Genomic DNA, 17,618 nt, shown 5'->3' on the forward strand with positions numbered 1-17,618 from the left:
TTGCTAGAGGGAGGCAGCCTTATTCGACCTGTGCCGATACCTCACAACCTGGAATAATATGCTCACCGGTGCTCGAAACATTCATCCACCCAAAGTCTGACAGGTCTTGTCCGAAATCGACCCCATCATAAGCCGAGAACAAATCCGTCCAGAATCCATCATCAACACCTCCCTGGCCCATTGGTTGACGGGGCGATGGCTCTTCGACATAATTCTGGATGATGGCACCAAACTTCTCATGCTGCCGCTGGCACATTTTCAATATCGACTCCGCATTGATCGGCCAATAGGTCGCAATTTCCTTGGCCGGACTGAGAATCCTGCCGAGCTTTGCATGAGCGCCCGAGGCAAGAATCACAGAGCTAGTTTGGATGGCGAGCTTGATGTCTTCCATGCACTGAACGACAATAGCCAGCAAGGCTGTGATGCAGGTAAAATGGCACTGCCGGATGTGGTCTCTGGCTACCATGATCTCCAGGATGGATAGCATGGCTGAAGCTGCTTCGGAGCGAACTCTGTGGCCCTCGTCTCGCATCTCGTCCTGCAGGTGGCCATGTCGGTTCATCCGGTGGCTGTGAAGAAGCACAAGGTGGTAGTTAAGTCGGGTCTGGCACGAGAAAGGATCGTCCCTGACGGGTAACTTCACTGCCAGAGCCGCCAAGCGCGAGCCGAGAGAAGCAGCCGGACAGGTCTGTAGTGTCAAAGGTCGCGGTGCGAACAATCGCATTGCATCTTGTGCGATGTGACTCAGCGCGACATTGAGCTCAAAACAGTCTCTCCGGATGGTGTTGTCCATGTTTTCGTCCAAGTCGAGGTAGTCTTCAGAGACGAGATCTGGTACATCGCAATCCTCACTTCTAATAGCGCATGGCCGGCCAAAGTGCAAGGCAGCAAATGTCTCGGTGTAGAAAAGCGCCCACCAAACGATGTGATACCTCCGAATGGAATCAATTGGCATCGGGTGTGATGTCTGCAAAGGTAATTCTCGATGAACTCCCATACCATACGCAATCCGAGTGGCCACACCTGTCCATGCCCAGAGGTTACAGGTGATGTCGTCTCCGTTCTCCTCATACCATGTCATGAGGAGCGCAGCTTGTACAAGGTACAGCCTGTCGTTCTCATACCTCACGCGAAACAGCTCCCTCGTTCGACGGTACAGAGTACTCTTTACACTGCTTCTGGCCACTCTGACCAATGGATGGTCGCTGACATGCGCGCCTACCAGCAGAACCGCCTGCAACAACACCAGTGGAGGAGGGTGTCGTGGATCTGCGTACTCCAGCCGGAACCTCTGTTCCACAATGACTGGGAAGGTCGGGTGGATATGCTGAAAATAGGCATCAACCAATGCGTCACGCACTTCTCGTGTCGGTAGGCAGCCCATGTCTTGAAGAATGTCGTCGCTGACGGTGGACGGGAGAACGCCTGGCTTGGGCTTCCATGGCAGTGGCTTTTTGTGAGCAGGAAAGGGGAAATGCTTGATGAGGTTGGATGGTGACTCGTTGCGAACTAGTGTGGCGATATTGCTGATGGAGGTGCCGATGAACGCTGCTCGTGTAGGATGCGAAAAATGTTGCCATTCTGAGTTGGCCATTCCATGCTCGACAAACGTGAAGAGTTTGGTGCTGGTTTCGAGCGTTTGTCTGGATGAGTACTCTGGTGTCGGAGTTCGAGTTTGTGCGACTTCTTCCGGCAGCATGTACCCGGCACGCATGCTGTCCCGTTGGGATGAAGGGCTCAGCACCGCTTCCTGCCTGGGTGCCGGCAAGCGACGACGAGCCCCAGCACCTTTCTCAATCGGACTGCATCCTAAGCCAATTCGCCGGCACGGCGTACAAGGGGCATTAGTGGAAGTAATGTCACATCGTACTTTCCTACGTTTGCATGTCAAACAGGCCACATTCTGGCGTCGTCGTGGTCCTCGCTCGACAGAGATACTTGAGTTAGTCATGAAACATAAGGGCTGCGACTATTTAGCATATTGCTATCGAATCACGCACCAGCGAATGAACATAATAATACCGTGCTCGGAAGCGAGATCTGGGACAGAAGAGGACCTAAGAGACGCCTGAGATGGGCTGGGTGTCCACGACAAGGACCTCGGTCACCCCAGCACCCTCGGCCCAAGCTGCCAATGGAGATGAATATTAGCTTGATACTCCTCACACTCGGCTCTCCGCCATTGATTACCTCAGCAGCAGGCCGAAGACCTAGAACTATGAGTTGAGACTTTCACAGTAGCGAGGCTGAAGATCCACATTCCGTACTTTCATCTTCATTCAACTATAGTATTGGGACGCCTTAGTCAAGGTCTTACCCCACTGTGATCGTCTCAACATGACTGCGAGGCAATACATCTCCTCGGCATTCTACAATACTTGTGCAGGAGGCTATGCTTTCTGTACGGCCAGCAAGTAGAAGTCCCCTTGCTCCCTAGCTTATACACGCCTCAACCTCCTTTTCAATCTCCTGCCACAAAGTCGGCGCCCTAGGTTTCCAACGTAGCTCTTTCTCAGCCCGAAATGGCTTTGAGCGGCTGTTGTTCGCGAAGAGATAGAATGCAACGTTCGGGATGCCGAGCTCTTTCCACATCGGTGCTATAGTCTCTTCAGAAACGGATATGGCTTCTGGGGATGAGATGACACCTTTGGCGTGCAAAACTTTGCCTGTAGCGGTGGCTATATCTTTCTGCGTCGCTTCTTGTGTGGTTGCGAAGAAATATGCCTGCATATTATCTCATTAATACTTCAGATGTAGAAAAATAATTGTTGCGTGGCAAGGGTGTTTACCTCCCTGCCCCAGCTGACTTCGCCTTCCTTGTTCACTGCGGCCTCAATCAATCGCGTGTAAAGCTCGCTTAAATCATCGATATGTGCCCAGCCTCTAGTATTGCCCCCCTCATGACAGTAGAATGGGTATCCTAGGTTCTTGACTTCGTTCACAAACACAGGAAAATAAACACTGTCTTGTTTCCCGGGTCCATAGCCACGTCCATAAAGATCGGGGGGGCACACAATCGCTGTCTTCAGCACGTCGCCATGCTTTTGAGCATACTCCTGAATAATCTTATCCGTATGTCGGTGCGGCACGCCATCAGGTCGTGAGATCACCTCCTCCACATTGATTAGATCATCATATACCTTTGGATTTGATCTTCCACGATAAATGGCGCCATCAACGTCACCATAGTCCGATATCACGGCAGTTCCACTAAGATGGATATAGTACGTCGTCTTGGCTTTATCCTTTCTTAATGCTCCATCAAGGAGTGCCACCACTGCACCCAGATGATCTGAGCTGCCGCACTGGATTACTACATCTGCTTCCGTTGCAGCAGCGGTGAGGACTTCACGGTCGTCCCACGTTCCATGAATGAGGGTAACATCAGGGTAAAGGTTGGCAAAATTCCGAGGTGTTGTCCGCACGAATGCCGTTATTTGGTACTCTGGGTGGCGCCGACTTAAAGCGTGGAATACAGAACCGCCTATGTATCCGGTTATGCCGGTTCTGTAATGGAATTAGGGTTCGGCATAGTTGGGTTGATCAGACGTAATGCCACATACATGAAGATCTTTGGGGGCATGTTGAGGTGCGAGTGTGAAACCACCAGCTTTGATGAAGAGGCTGATAGCCGACGCTGGAGTACGCTTTCCGGCCCTTTTAAACGTGAACGTGACTTCTCAAATATTTTAATGTTTCAAGATGAAGCCACAGAAAGCGAGTCAGGCCATGCAACCAGACGTAGGTCGGACTAAACTATGGAGGAATTTGTCAGCATCTTTCTGCACTTTCGTGGCGATATTTGGCTTGACTCTCGGTACCGAACGGATTTCCGTTGAAATTATCTCTTGGCTGAGAGTTGTCTGCGGGTCACAATAGCAATATCAGGATCCGACTCACGTCTAGAAAGTATGCCACCATGCGCGCGCCTCATATTATGCTCGCATTCTCTTCAAAATTCCGACTCGATAGTATGTCACGATGGAATGTCCATGACACGAAACTTCATCAAGCCCTAAGCACGAGAATCTATTCCTGGACGTCCAATGTTCTCAGGAAAGATCAAGCCCTATAATGATCCTCGCGTCTCCCAACAGTCTGCAAATCTCAATGGGCATGTATATGGCTATCTCTATGCCAAGTCGTCGCCTTCTACCTCATACAAGGGCACTATCATCTTGATTCATGGTTTTCCAGACCTATCCCTTGGCTGGCGCAATCAAATCCCCTACTTGTGCGACCTAGGACTCGACGTCATCGCCATCGATTGTATGGGCTATGGCAGGACTGACTCGCCTCGTTTCACAATCAAGGATTACACTTTCAAACGCATAAGTGACGATATCGCGGAACTCTGCCGTCAGCAGAATCTAGATCAAATCATCCTTGGTGGCCATGATTGGGGTGGTGCTATTGTGTATCGAATCGCTCTTTACTTTCCAAGCCTGATCACCGCGATTTTCGCAGTTGGGACGCCTTATACTCCTCCAACCCCTGAATATAATACTTTGAACCAGATAATTCAACGCATACCGAACTATAAATATCAAATTCAGTTTAGCTCTGGAGAGTTAGAGCACGAAATTCGTTCCAAGCATGATATTCGCCAATTTTTCAACAATATACATGGCGCAACTACGCCAGAAGGGAAAAGGGCATTCAATGTCTGCACTCGTGTCGACTTCGATAAACAGAGACGCCTTAGAGAAAATGAGGTATTTGATGCTGATGAGTTTAGCTACTATGTTGACGAGTACGCTCGTCATGGCATTAATGGTCCTCTAAATTGGTACCGTAGCCGCGAGCTCAATTTTGAGGACGAGTGGCAGTACTTTTTTGAGGAAGGCCGGAGGTCGAGTCAGGATGTTATGCAAGAACTCGAGTTTGAGCAGGAAGTTCTCTTTATCGTTGCCACTAACGATGAGGTCTTAAGACCAGGAGTGGCGGAGGAAATGGTACAAATTATTCCAAAATTAACAACTCGGATGGTGAATGCTGGCCATTGGGCTCTATGGGAGAAACCAAATCAATGTAACGATCTGATTGGAGAGTGGTTGCAATCGAAGGTATTCAAAACACCTGCACAATGATAATAGATCAAACTTCTCACGATTTGGGGATACTCAGAAAAGACTCAATCATAGTCGGAAACAGTAGCACCACTCAAGTCGTAAGCCAGGCTCCTCAAGCCAATGGCGAGCTTACCAAGAAAAGACAGTAACCTGACGGCGCAGGACGCCAGCCGACTCTCTTTCCAGTCATATCGCTCAAACAGGTGTAACCGAGTCCAGACCCTGTCAAGGGTGTCCAGGAGAAATTGAGGTCTAGAGCTGACTTGCACATGAGAATCCCACTTGGCTCGCTACCGAGCTCGGTAGGTCGAAAATAGAGATTGGTCTTCCTGCTCTCGTCTGACCCCTAAGTCTGACCGCAAGTGAGATTGACAGCTATCGGGACCGAGCGGAGGAGTCGATGGAATTGCCTTCCCTGACGCGCGATGTCACTAGCTTACAATAGCCCTTGCTCGTCCGGGGGAAACCCCAGTTATCAAATTACCACGAGCCGAGAATGCGGGGGCGCTTCTCGTCGCCTCATGCGAATCGCGTTCGAAGTACGGGATGCAATTGCTGGAGCTCGCTTCAGAACAAAGACTGCCGCTGAAAGAGCAGATTCACCAATTCCACATGTGGTAAAGTATACTGTGGCTCGAGGGGGATTTCACAAAACCATGGAAGAGAGATCAATTGCATCATCCTCAGAGAATACTATAAAGATCTCGCTGATTCTCTTAATCAGAAGTTGATAACCGCAACTCCATCTAGTGGTTTTCCCCGGTGATACTACCACCTTTCGTCCCCAATCACCTTGTGTAACTGCCAACAACTAGTCAAACACTCCTATCCTTGACATGGGGAAGCTCATACCCAACAAATTCATTCTTGGAGTTGTCATATTTGTGGCACTAGGATCATGCTCATGTGCATACGGACTGGCCATTATTGGGTACTCGCACTTTGCTTCCCAACAGAAAGCTGTTACTAAAGCACACATAGCTCAACCATTGGACAGCCCAGCTTTTATAAATCGCTGAAGCTCACTCCTCAGGGTGAACCCGGGTATAGTCGTACTGCGGCATACATTGGCGGCTTCAATGGTACCTTCTCAGATGCGCAAGATCCTCCTGATGGCGATGAGCTGATATTTCCGTCCGCAGGGATTTCGTGCGCCGGTTCTGCGTTTGGGTCATGTGCGGTTTCCTATCTCGCCGACAAATACTCTCGCAAGCATACCATCCAACTCGGTGCGATAATTCTGTCAATCGGTGCTGCTATCTGTGGTGGATCGGTGGATAATGCTATGTTCCTCGTTGGACGTCTTGTAAGTCTACTTTCGTTGGGCTTCAGCCCAGATTCTTACTTCTTCCCCGTCAAGCCACTCCTGTGTTGCGTCTGTGTGGGTCAGAAAGTGCACCATCGCTAATGACCTGTTACGATAGATCAATGGATTTGGCGTGAGTAACAGTGTCAATAGCGTCACCTTCGGGATGATTAACAATGGAACAGATCGGTCTTCTAGTCACCTGCATCCCGATGTATCTAGCGGAAGTGTCCACCCCTGAATGCCGTGGCTTCATGGTCTCTATGCATGGCATCATGTTCGCACTAGGATACACACTATCCGCGTTCCTAGGCTTCGGAGTGTCGTTCATCTCCACCTCAGGTTCACCCTCGAGCTTTCCATGGCGCTTTCCAATTGCCTTCCAAATGCTACCAGCATTGATCATGCTCGCGGGCTCAAAGTTTCTGCCTTACTCTCCACGCTGGCTTATGATGCAAGGCCGTGTGGATGAAGCGCACGACGTCATTAAACGTCTTCACCAAAGCAAAGATGATACCCATGCTACTCTTGCTCGCCAGGAGTTTTATCAGATCAAGAAGCAGGTCGAGCTTGACCGTGAAATGATAGCTTCCAGCTCAAGCTTCGAGATATTCAAGACAGCACCTAACCGACGACGGCTCTTTGTGGGCTGCACTTTAATGTTTCTTAATGTTTGGACGGGCAGTGGACTGTGAGTCTCTTATCCTAACCTCTGCTGTCCTAAACTTATCGTGTTAGCATCGCGAACTACGGAGTCATTCTATATACTCAACTTGGCATGACTGGATATATGCCATTGCTGTTGACCTCCCTTTGGGTACTGGTGACATTCCCGGGCAATACCTTCTGTGCTTTCTACGTCGAAAAATTTGGTCGCAGGAGGTTCTTGCTCATCGGCTTGAGTGGCATCCTCATCTGTCTGGTCTGTGAAGCTGCAATACAAGCCAAGTACATTGGTACCAGTAATCATGTCGCTTTAGGGTTTGGGGTGTTCTTCATATTCCTAGTGAGTGTTAAGCAATGCCTTGATCATGGGATCTGTTTCGACTGCCATAAGCTAATTTTGCCGCTTAGTTCATTTGTCCCTTTTGGAGTACCTTCATGGATGCCACCCAATTCGTCTACATGTATGATTCTCCCTTGTGTATACTTCACGGCGTTTAAGCTTACGGTCGATTCCAGTTCCGAGATTTTCCCTACTCACATCCGCAGTCAAGGTAAGCTTTTGTCATGACAGGAACCATATGTCGATCGTCCTTATTCAGAAGAACTATTACTGAAAGAGTTGTACAGGCATGGGACTTTCGATGTTTGCTCTATTTGCCAGCAGTACAATCGCTCTCTGTGCTGGTCCTACTGCACTCAACGTTCTCGGGTGGAAGTTTTTCCTTTGTCTGGCTGTTCCAACGCTCTTTAACGTGGTTTTCGTGTATTTCTTCTGTCCAGAAACAAAAGGACGTAGTTTGGTAGGTGACACACACTTGTGACATCTCGTTCCGTTATCTCTTTTCTCCATGCTCTGACGGTCAGATCTTCACTAACACGAGCAGGAGGATATCAATGCGTTATTCGGCGAAAAGGTCGCAATTCATATGTACGGTGCTACTGAGGCAGAGAAAGAAGAATTTGAACAGGCTGTGCTGCGAGACGAGCAGGGAGACTTTCACATGGTAACAGGAGAATCTACCGACATCGACGACTCAAAAAATGCTGCGGAGCGAGTTGAGCACCTTGTCCAAGATGAAACTGTGTGATCTGTCAAAGCGGTCTATGGAAGGCTATATCTGCAGTCAGGAGTGCGACACCATGCTATGTCGATATTACTGGGGGGTTCTATTCGACTGGTTAAGAGCTTAGATGCGGTCTCCGTGGCCACCGCCTCTAGCTCTAAGACGTCTCGTCCCTTAGATTCTTAATCAACAAAATTGCCTCAGCACTTAGTCAGACTTCTTTGCCCATTTCCTTCCCTCGTCCCGGCTTTTGTAAATCCACATCTCCCCGTTCAGTGTTCTTGTTCTTGTATGTAATTATGAGTATCAAAGTGGAAACAATCATGAACACAATGTCGAAAAGCTTTTCCGATCACTATCCAGCCTTGATACTTTCTTTGAGTTGACAGGAAAGCCAAGGTGCTCTCAAGTTTATGTAGCTAAAGAAGCAGCAACCGGCCTTGCACAGGGACATCACTGATGGAGGTAAACTACCACGTTTATCCTCCAATGTCACTCTATCTTAAATCCAGCCTCGTCGGTAGAACAGCCATGCATGATCAATGAATACTTAGCTATTCGTTTACAAGGTACACGTCACTAACAAGGTTCACGTGAGCATCGCACAAGATTTTGCACCTCTTATTTGTGTCCAACCCAAAGAGGCCTTGAACTATGCATTGCAAAGTTAATGGAGTCGAAAGTTAGTCCCCACTCGTAGGTCCGTGCTCTCTCATTTTCTGGGACGACTTGCTAATTTTTTTATTCGTTCCAAGTCTGTTTGAACCATGATCTACTTTGATTCAACCTCACTATAATTACGCCACTCTATATCCATAGTCAGGTATTTCACTTTCCAAACTTTTTCATTGGTATTGAACGAAGATTGACATGTGCTTGAGCATAAACATCTATGGGTTACGGCTTAGAGTATGTAGCCATTTCCTGACCTCTAGGCTTTACCATCTTAGAAGCCCTCACAACTCTATTCACTTCATGCCCTATCTGTCAGCATGGCTTATCCTTTCCCGGCCTCATACCAATGGTCTCGCTTCCTTGACCTTCATCGCTGATACCATCCCCATGCCCTTTCTACCGTCGCCACCCATTTCCTAGTAGGAGTTAGCACCAAGATATCTCAGTTTTGAAAGAAACATAATGCCCACCCAATACATCTCAAATACACCCTCCACTGTGTCGACAAACCCAGTCCAGCCCAACCTTCGTGCCTTATTGCTCGATAGATGTCTCCCCCAAACTGGCAGCGCTGCATCACCAAATACAAAAGTTTCGCTTCCATCTTCAAAAGGATCGTGCGTTAACAAGCCATCACTTTCTGCCATGAGCTCGTTCCAAGCTTTCCGGTTCTCCGGATCCAGGGCCCATTGTTGGAATGTGAAACTGCTTTTATTCTCCACTGGTGGGCCGTACCCTATTGGCGACTTCTCGCCGGGCAGACCAGTAACCACCACCGGGTTCTCTAAATTCCCTGAGGGCGGCTGCACCCCCGCAGTGATCCCAAACCACTCTGCAAACCGCTCAAACCATCGATCCCACGTCACAGCGCCCGTATCTGTGCTATTGAATCTTTGGTTGGCACATTTATCTTCGAGCACTGCCCACTCGCTCAGGTATCCGGTCAACCGGGCTGAGGAATGGAAAACAAGACCCTGCCAGGTTGTCCAATCACCTGGGAAGACAAGCGGCAAGCTTCGCTTTGCAGCCACAGCAGCATACACCGAGAAAGCGTAATAGGCGTTCATCTGAGCGTTTGTCGTGGCACCAATGATCCATGAGGGCATTATTATATTCCACCCAGTCTCTGAATGCTCTTTGCAGTATTGAAAGAGAAGTGCTTCTTGTGAGTAGTAAAAGTTTGGGGCGAGGTGAGAAGGCTGTGGATCCGACTCAATACATGGTTCCCGCGACCGGCCATATATTGAACCATAGTTTTTGGCACCAGTCTGAAGAAGAATACGTCTCGGATGGAGAGAGCATAATGGCAATGCAGAGAGAAAGTTTCTCAAAAGAGCAGAGTTTACCTCAACGAGCTCCTCATCATTAGACCAGGCAGGTGAGCCTGGAGGTGGTCTAGGTTGTAAATACGAGTAGAAAAAGACATCTGTTTCTCTCGTCAGCGGTGCATATCACATGAAAGCTCCATCTTCACGCTGTCAAAAGCGGTCTCCGTGAGATGAAGATATCGTCTCAAGCTCAATATTGTCAAGGCGATGCGATGAGCAGTTTAACTTACAATCTACCCGCTCTACGCCAGCATTCTTCATGGCCTCTGCCACTTCCTTAGGGTTCTGGAGAAAATCGATGGACACATGCTCAATCTTGCGACGTTGTTCGCGTGTCAGAAGCGCCATCATGGCATCTGGTGGTGGACGACGAGACATGGCATAGATTTTCTCCCATCTGTCTGGAGATTCCAAGAGAGCTCGACAGGTATGAAAGCCGGAGATTCCATTTGCACCTGTCACAATTGCAGTAAGATCCTTGATCTTTGGGTCGAACTGGGGCAAATTGTGATAGATCCCATTCTGGCGAATTGGATACCGTTCCGAACCCATTTCCCCTGGTTATGGGCGCTTTGCACCACTGAGAGCGCGATTTGATGGATAATCGCAGCCACTTATTGGCGCTCGTTGGCACAGCCTTTGCACTCTACCAGTTCGAATCCTTGCAGGGCTGTTATATCGTTATGAACCATGAGTATTGTGTCTTGCCGTCATGAGTTTGGGGCCACTCTCGTAAAACAAGTCTGTCAAAAAGCAACCTCGATCGGAGAAGAGTGAACCTTTTATCCTAGGAAACGGTAACATGCATGAGCATAGATCAGCCAGCTAATTCAGATCGGCAAATAAAACTAGAATTGTCGGCTGGCTTACCCGATAACTTAGAGGACCCATGGTGTGTGCATAAGGAATCAGCTAAGTATAACTCTCTCATTGTGGAGCTCCCCCGCCTTTGCAGCATGACGCGCTACCGATGGAATCTTGAATTAGTGGATCTGTCAGGAGCAGGACCGACCCCAGCCGGCCATTGTTTGAATAGATTACTAAGCTCGGTACCGACGCCTGTCAACGATGGACATCTTCAAAGTTCTGTCGAACAAATTACAGATTTATGGGAAAGTCTCTCGGCTGAGGGGTATACAAGATAGACGGAGACTATGGAGACGTGTCTGGATGTAGACTCACAAAGTGATCCCTGTGCATGGTCAGATGCAAGCGGTGCTCTCAAGTCCTTGAGTAACAATCGAGCTGGCTGATCCCACACAATCAGATTTCTAAACCCAGAATACAATGCCTAAGGATCTCTGGGAAACTCCCACTCGCAACCATGCCTCTCACCATTGATCCAGTCTACGCTTTAGCTACTGAGCCTCTCATTCCCATCCTGAAGTCGCTTCCTGTGGCCAAAGTCCATGACATTGAGACGCGCCGCAGCAGCATGAATGCAATTTTCGGTCCTATAAGTGAAGAAATACAGTTCCCCAGCGGTGTCATCCAAGAACGATTCACTCTCAAGTCATACGACAGCGCCGAGGTGTCCATCTTACATACGTATTCGTCTACCCAATCTCGAGGCAATCCTACTAGCGCCATCATCCATGCTCATGGTGGCGGTATGATTGCAGGCTCCCCTGAGATCTTTGCCAAATTCATCGCGAGATTCGCATCCCTGCATGGTCTACCTGTTTTCAGCGTAGACTACCGCAAGGCACCTGAAAGCCCACATCCAGCTCCAACTGAAGATGTCTATGCTGGCTTGCTGTATGTGCAATCAAACTCCCAACGTCTCAATATCGACCCTGCTCGCCTTATACTATATGGCGAATCTGCTGGTGGTGGTATTGCAGCCGGTGTGGCATTGATGGCTCGCGACAGACATCTGATACCTGCGGTCGCTAAGCAGATTCTCATATATCCAATGCTAGACGACCGCAATTGTCGTCCTATCCCTTCCATCGAGCCGTTTGCTTTCTGGAACAATGAGAGCAATATTACGGGTTGGACAGCACTGCTAGGGGCTGATAAGGCGGGGAAGCCTGAGGCAGATGTATCACACTACGCCGCTCCAGCACGAGCGACAGATCTTGTAGATCTGCCAAGAACATACATCGATGTAGGAGAGTTGGATATATTCAAGGCCGAGGATATCGAATTCGCAAGGAGGTTGACTGAGGTTGACGTGAGCGTGGAGTTTCACCTATATCCTGGGGTACCACATGCTTTTGAGACAATGGCTCCAGGAATCTGGAGCAGTAGATTGGCAGTGCAGAATAGAGTGAGAGCACTGCAGGACGTCTGAATTGGTATCAAAAGTAGACTTTATTCAGAAACATGTGAAACTACTGAAAGCACATGAATACAGACCGATACACAGCTGTACAGGACACTATACAGACTTTGGAATATGCAAGCACAGGGTTTAAAACCTATTGAACAGCGCTGTTGATTTGCTGAAATCTACTAGACATTACTCGCACCTCGTCTTTGTACTCAGGTGGATGTGACTCCATTATAGCTGTGTGATATTGTTGGTCCGGCATGATCGGTAAGGCCGAGGAGGGAGAAGAACAGTAGAACAATAAGTCCCTAGTGCTAAACATGGGCCGAGGACGATACTGAGTGGTAAGCATAACACATTGAGAAGTCCAAACGGACTCCCAGGCTTAAGAAAAATTAATCTGGGATCGATATCAAGCATATGGATATACTTGACGAATTTTCGCAACATCAGTCTTGTAGGGAGAAGATCCTTGTATATGCAGTGGAGTCCACTTCCCCCTTCGCATGCTCCCATCATCGGCTCTATCATGTGCACATCTTCCGGAAATGGAAGGTGTATTTAGGGCCGGGACTCGAATAAGACGGTTGGTTCTCCCCTTCCACAAGGGAAAATCTTCATGGCCATTCGCGCGAGAAAAACAAATCGCATGTTCTCGGTCAACCGGGCGAAAGGATGTCGTGAAGGCTGGCAAGATAGAATGCAAGTGCATTGTATAGATGTGTAACCTGAAACACGAAGGGCAAGCCGCCCCCGCCGCCACGGACTGCGGAGGATTTAGGTTTGCTGCGAGCAAGCTTGAGAATGAAAGTTTCTCCAGTGGCTCAACCATTTCGTTCGTCTCCGACAGCTGATATGCGGACAGACTACCGCAAATACTGACTTGCACCAACGTTTTAGTCTACTGGGTGGTCGGTACCGAGCATTTATAAGCACCCCATTCGAGTTTTTCTCCCAGGTGCGGCAAAATTCAATTTCTCCTGAAGCGAGCGCTCGTAAACAGTCTGCTAGCTCACAAGTTTGGTTCGCCTGCTCGGTACCGACACAGCAGTACTGTATCAACAAGTTGTCGCTTGAACCTGCTCATCTTAGAGCTCCGATTGGTCGAAATAGCAAATCGCTGTGGGCAGATGGCATCTTGAGCGCAGTGAATTTGCCTTGCATGGTATCCGTGTCCATGATAGTGGCCATGGCCCACTATCCATGGAAACGTGCAGATCAATGAGTGTATGGAGCTTACTACCTACGCATCTTTCATCATCTGAGCTGCAAGTACTTCTACCACTGATTTTCTGTTTATCGGTTGACGAAGCTCACAATGAAGTGTCCTTCGACCTCATTCAAGAACGAGTGGCTTCAATATTCCCCGCAATGTCTAGGTTTTCAAATATGTCTTCAACCCATTTCATATTTCATGAGGTGAAGCCAGGTAACATACAGAGGGTTTGCCGTAGGCCCTTTCGCAGAAACAGAAACTTAGAACACGTCGATAAATCGATACTGAGAACAGTTCCAAGAAGCCAGCGAGCTCACCAGAAGGACAGCTGGGAGCACACTATTCATCAACTCTTCGCACCAACAGGGAAGCCGTGTGCTATGCTACCAGGGAAGAGATTTTCCACTCGAGGACTGGTCACCCCAAGCTCAAAAGTGGACCGTATACTGTCCCATGATTCCGTAACCACCATACCCGATCGAGACATGAACGAAGTATCATGCAACCCTACCCCTTCGGACTTCAAGAAGACTTCGGCCCCCATGAATATTCTTCAACACATTAATCCGCAACAAAACCATGATTATGAGACTCCTGAATACGGCGGCAGACTGTTTTGGACATCTGAGACTTCCGGATCCTCGCCAGATTCTTTACTGATGAACTCGGGCGACTCATCAAATTCCTCTCCAACACCGGCCCCTTTGGAGGACCAAACTCAATCAGAAACGTTCGAGCACTTGCTCAATGCATTCCTGATTACTGAAGTCGAACGCGACTTGATAGCTGGTCTACTCGGCGCGAAGGCTCCTCAACCTGCGGATGAGAGATTGACTTTGACTGGGAAACGATCGGATGATCATACCCAGCTTGAGCTGGACCTCGGGGCAGATACTTTTTTAAGGTACGAGAGCGCCCTCTACTGCAACCAGTGGATAGACCACCCTGGCTTGAATTGAATACCGGGTCAAATCGGGCGTGTAGCCTCAAGATAAGACACAAGCATTTTGCTGAGCTGGCCAGCAGCTGAGGAGAAAGCACAGAGAGCACGGTAAAAGCCGGGCCATTGCGGGACAGCAGGTGAAAATGGCTTTTGTGGCTTCATACTTCAGAATAATGACGGCTTGCCGAAAAGGCAATATTGAAAAGAAGTAGTCATGGGAGCGCAAAATTAAGTCTTCACCACGACGCTCCTTTCTCGTTTGTCTGGTCGCCAGTAAGGTTTGAAGGAGAGTCAGTGTTCATTCCCAGAAGCCAATGAAATCAGGACTCGGGCGAACACACATCCGTACAACTCTTAGGACAGCTCTGGACTGTGTCGACAGACTATCATATGAAGCCAGCAAACATTCCCAAAGAACGGCCAGGTGCGTAAGGTCATAGTTGCGTACAGAAAATTATCAGATCAATGATTCGGAAGCTCACCGCGTAACCAGATCACATCTGCTGCGAGGGTGAACTGAAAAGAAAAGATGCAAGTCATGATATCCGTAGCTGGGAAGACATTGTTATTGGTCCAGTGTGGACATGACCATCTCGCAATCCTTAGTAGAATTCGCATAAAGTGACCTGACTGTCATGAACCGATCTGGAATAGTCCGCAAGTCATCTGAGCACGTCCATCACGGGGAAGCTGACTTCCATATGTCACGAAACGCGATAAGCATTGTTTTCAACGTAAGTAGCGATGGCTGGCGTCGAAAACATCTTAACATTGTTCGAGCTCCCGGTCAAGAGTGGGAGATCCACCGGTTCGACATGATATGGCGAAGACTGAAGCAAGGCATTCGAAACATGCTGGGCATGTCGTGCCCGGGGGCGAAGCATGTTGCCTGTCTCCGTGGTCGAAACACATCGCAGCGTTGGCTCTGATTGCACGTATTGTCCAATCACTGTAGAGGCTCTCTTCTCCCGTTGTATTGATGCGCTGAGTGGAGTATACTCGTGATGCCCACCGGGATTGCCAATTCCGGACAGGCACGCAGCGACCACGGCACGCAGGTCCACAAAGTCAAATCTCGGCAGCGCGGCCCAGAACCGTGTCCGGAATGCCTCCGCCACGAACAAGACGGCTATTAGTGATGTGATGATCATCTGGATGATGTCAAAGGCTGCCGAGCCAAGTTTCACTACGGTCACGGTCGTTGTGGCGTCGGCCTCACCTCGATTTTCGGGATGCTGGCCACTGAAAGACGTTTGGGCAGCACCGCGGGCGAGGAGGAGGTCGTCGACGAGTGCGACCAAGGAGTTCTCCATGGCGATTTCGGCTGCCCGCTTCATGTCTAGTCGTGGTATGTGAGTTGCATTGACGATGTTTAGGCTGGCTGTGATGGCGTTGGTCAACGAGGACACGACCATGGTTGCGCTAGCACGGGATAGGAGATCTAGATCCTTCATGATTTGATTGGCAACACCTTCTGTTGGGTCAAAGACGGGGACCGGGTCGTTGGATGTGGTGAGCGGCTCTACCTTGATCAATTTGGTCTCCATGAATGCAGTAACTTTGAACAAAGTTGGAGTGAAGGCCAGCTGACAAAACATGTGATTGAAGAACTTCGCATCCGATCCGCCGGTTTCATCTTCAATCACCAGATAGTGGCCGAGATCTGTCGATGAATTGGCTGACCACGCAAAAACAGCTCCACTGGCGAGATTTCGAGCAATGTGGAATGCAGGAATTGGGCTTGTGACGCCACCGGGCAGAATAATGCTCTCACTCCGAAGCACTAAGACTGCAGTGTCCTTCATCACCGTGTCGAATATAATGGTGGTGTCATTCCTTTTGGTGCAGGTCACCGAGCTACTATATCCCGTCTCTTCGTATGACATCGAAACACAGTTTGGTCCACATTGCCTAGTGGAATTGTAAATGCCAATAGATGAGCCCACCCCATACGATCGATCTTGAAAACTCCAGGTCTCGTTATTAAGCTTCGGATGAATTCGATGTTCCGTCAGGTTGGATGCCGTGCTTGCGGAATTGAGCAACCCAGCCATCAGATTGACAGTCGGGCAGGAAGTAATTCGTCGTGACTTGTACCCATCGAGGTAAGAAAATAGACAATTCGTGGTGGACACAGTGCCGGAAGCGTTCAGCACAAAGGTTGAGTAGTCGGAGGTAGGGTACAACGGAATCAGAGCATGACCGGGCGAGATGGACGAGCTGGTCGTGAACACTGGAGTAAGAGCGCCAGCCCAAAGGCCAGCCAAAATAGGGCCGACAAGGGCGACAAAGCAAACGAATGTAGCCTTGGGCCACGGTAGCCTTACTTCCACTCGGGCGGAGGAGACTGCAGACCAGAAGCTGAGATCAGAAAGCTCGGCGGGCTGTCGAAATAGTCTCGTCCGGAAAGCGAAGTTCATCATCGAGCAGATCACAAACAGTTGAAGCGCAGAGAGAATGGAGGAGACAACATTAACAAGTAGACCAACAATTGCTCGATGGTCTGCGACCATTGATGGGAACGAGCCAGAATACTCATGGTTGCGCGAAATGAATATCCACAATGTAAATGACAGGACAACAACCATGGCAAGTACAGGTGTAGAGCGCTTGGAAAATTCTTCGGTAGACATGGTGGCATGATGTTCCTGACGAAGACCCTGGAGCGGCCCATGTTGAGAGTCAGGAGTCAGGTATTTGTATCCGTAACGAACGGGAGGCTGCACCTTAAGTCGATGCCATTTTGAGCGAACGGCATGGGGTTAGAAGGGCAGTCAACTGGAGCCAGCGATATCACGGTTCTTGGATGTTAGTGATGCTTGGTAGCATGTGTGCCATACCTTATGCAACAAGCTGAGAAGTATGGCTTCTGGCAACTACAGGACTCGTATCCCACCCAGCCTTCATCTTCGATTCGAGGTGTGCGTAACATAAAGAATCGTCAATTCGTTCATCCTATTCGCTTAGAATGTCTGGAGTCCTATAAAGGTTTAAGTAAAAACACTTGGCGAGTGCCCAACCAATCTGGCCTGGTGCGAGTATCGAGCCGCATGATTAGGTAGCATGGACC

At 49.1% G+C, this 17,618-nt stretch overlaps 8 protein-coding genes across 8 annotated transcripts; 4 read left to right on the plus strand and 4 right to left on the minus strand.

Annotated features, from left to right (window-relative positions):
• Positions 1–19: 19 nt before the first annotated feature.
• On the minus strand, positions 20–1,717 carry LTR84_010670 (uncharacterized protein; the record flags this gene model as incomplete). The annotated part of the gene is made up of 1 exon (XM_064854205.1): positions 20–1,717. One exon carries the CDS (start codon positions 1,715–1,717, stop codon positions 20–22), a length of 1,698 nt encoding a protein of 565 aa, XP_064700204.1.
• Positions 1,718–2,436: 719 nt separating this feature from the next.
• On the minus strand, positions 2,437–3,586 carry LTR84_010671 (uncharacterized protein; the record flags this gene model as incomplete). Its single annotated transcript, XM_064854206.1, has 3 exons — positions 2,437–2,727; positions 2,793–3,510; positions 3,567–3,586. 3 exons carry the CDS (start codon positions 3,584–3,586, stop codon positions 2,437–2,439), a joined length of 1,029 nt encoding a protein of 342 aa, XP_064700205.1.
• A 463-nt stretch (positions 3,587–4,049) lies between these two features.
• On the plus strand, positions 4,050–5,093 carry LTR84_010672 (uncharacterized protein; the record flags this gene model as incomplete). Its single annotated transcript, XM_064854207.1, has 1 exon — positions 4,050–5,093. The coding sequence occupies one exon, from the start codon at positions 4,050–4,052 to the stop codon at positions 5,091–5,093; it is 1,044 nt and encodes a 347-aa protein (XP_064700206.1).
• An 818-nt stretch (positions 5,094–5,911) lies between these two features.
• LTR84_010673 (uncharacterized protein) lies at positions 5,912–8,135 on the plus strand (the record flags this gene model as incomplete). Its single annotated transcript, XM_064854208.1, has 9 exons — positions 5,912–6,006; positions 6,057–6,381; positions 6,500–6,514; positions 6,567–7,072; positions 7,120–7,387; positions 7,456–7,508; positions 7,564–7,598; positions 7,675–7,748; positions 7,932–8,135. The coding sequence occupies 9 exons, from the start codon at positions 5,912–5,914 to the stop codon at positions 8,133–8,135; spliced, it is 1,575 nt and encodes a 524-aa protein (XP_064700207.1).
• A 989-nt stretch (positions 8,136–9,124) lies between these two features.
• Positions 9,125–10,666, minus strand: LTR84_010674 (uncharacterized protein; the record flags this gene model as incomplete). Its single annotated transcript, XM_064854209.1, has 3 exons — positions 9,125–9,202; positions 9,257–10,212; positions 10,345–10,666. The coding sequence occupies 3 exons, from the start codon at positions 10,664–10,666 to the stop codon at positions 9,125–9,127; spliced, it is 1,356 nt and encodes a 451-aa protein (XP_064700208.1).
• A 772-nt stretch (positions 10,667–11,438) lies between these two features.
• LTR84_010675 (uncharacterized protein) lies at positions 11,439–12,410 on the plus strand (the record flags this gene model as incomplete). The annotated part of the gene is made up of 1 exon (XM_064854210.1): positions 11,439–12,410. The coding sequence occupies one exon, from the start codon at positions 11,439–11,441 to the stop codon at positions 12,408–12,410; it is 972 nt and encodes a 323-aa protein (XP_064700209.1).
• A 1,575-nt stretch (positions 12,411–13,985) lies between these two features.
• On the plus strand, positions 13,986–14,564 carry LTR84_010676 (uncharacterized protein; the record flags this gene model as incomplete). Its single annotated transcript, XM_064854211.1, has 1 exon — positions 13,986–14,564. The coding sequence occupies one exon, from the start codon at positions 13,986–13,988 to the stop codon at positions 14,562–14,564; it is 579 nt and encodes a 192-aa protein (XP_064700210.1).
• Positions 14,565–15,252: 688 nt separating this feature from the next.
• Positions 15,253–17,181, minus strand: LTR84_010677 (uncharacterized protein; the record flags this gene model as incomplete). Its single annotated transcript, XM_064854212.1, has 1 exon — positions 15,253–17,181. One exon carries the CDS (start codon positions 17,179–17,181, stop codon positions 15,253–15,255), a length of 1,929 nt encoding a protein of 642 aa, XP_064700211.1.
• Positions 17,182–17,618: the final 437 nt, after the last annotated feature.

Source organism: Exophiala bonariae (assembly GCF_035927105.1).
Source record: "Exophiala bonariae strain CCFEE 5792 chromosome Unknown scaffold_47, whole genome shotgun sequence".
Taxonomy (NCBI): Eukaryota; Fungi; Ascomycota; class Eurotiomycetes; order Chaetothyriales; family Herpotrichiellaceae; genus Exophiala; species Exophiala bonariae.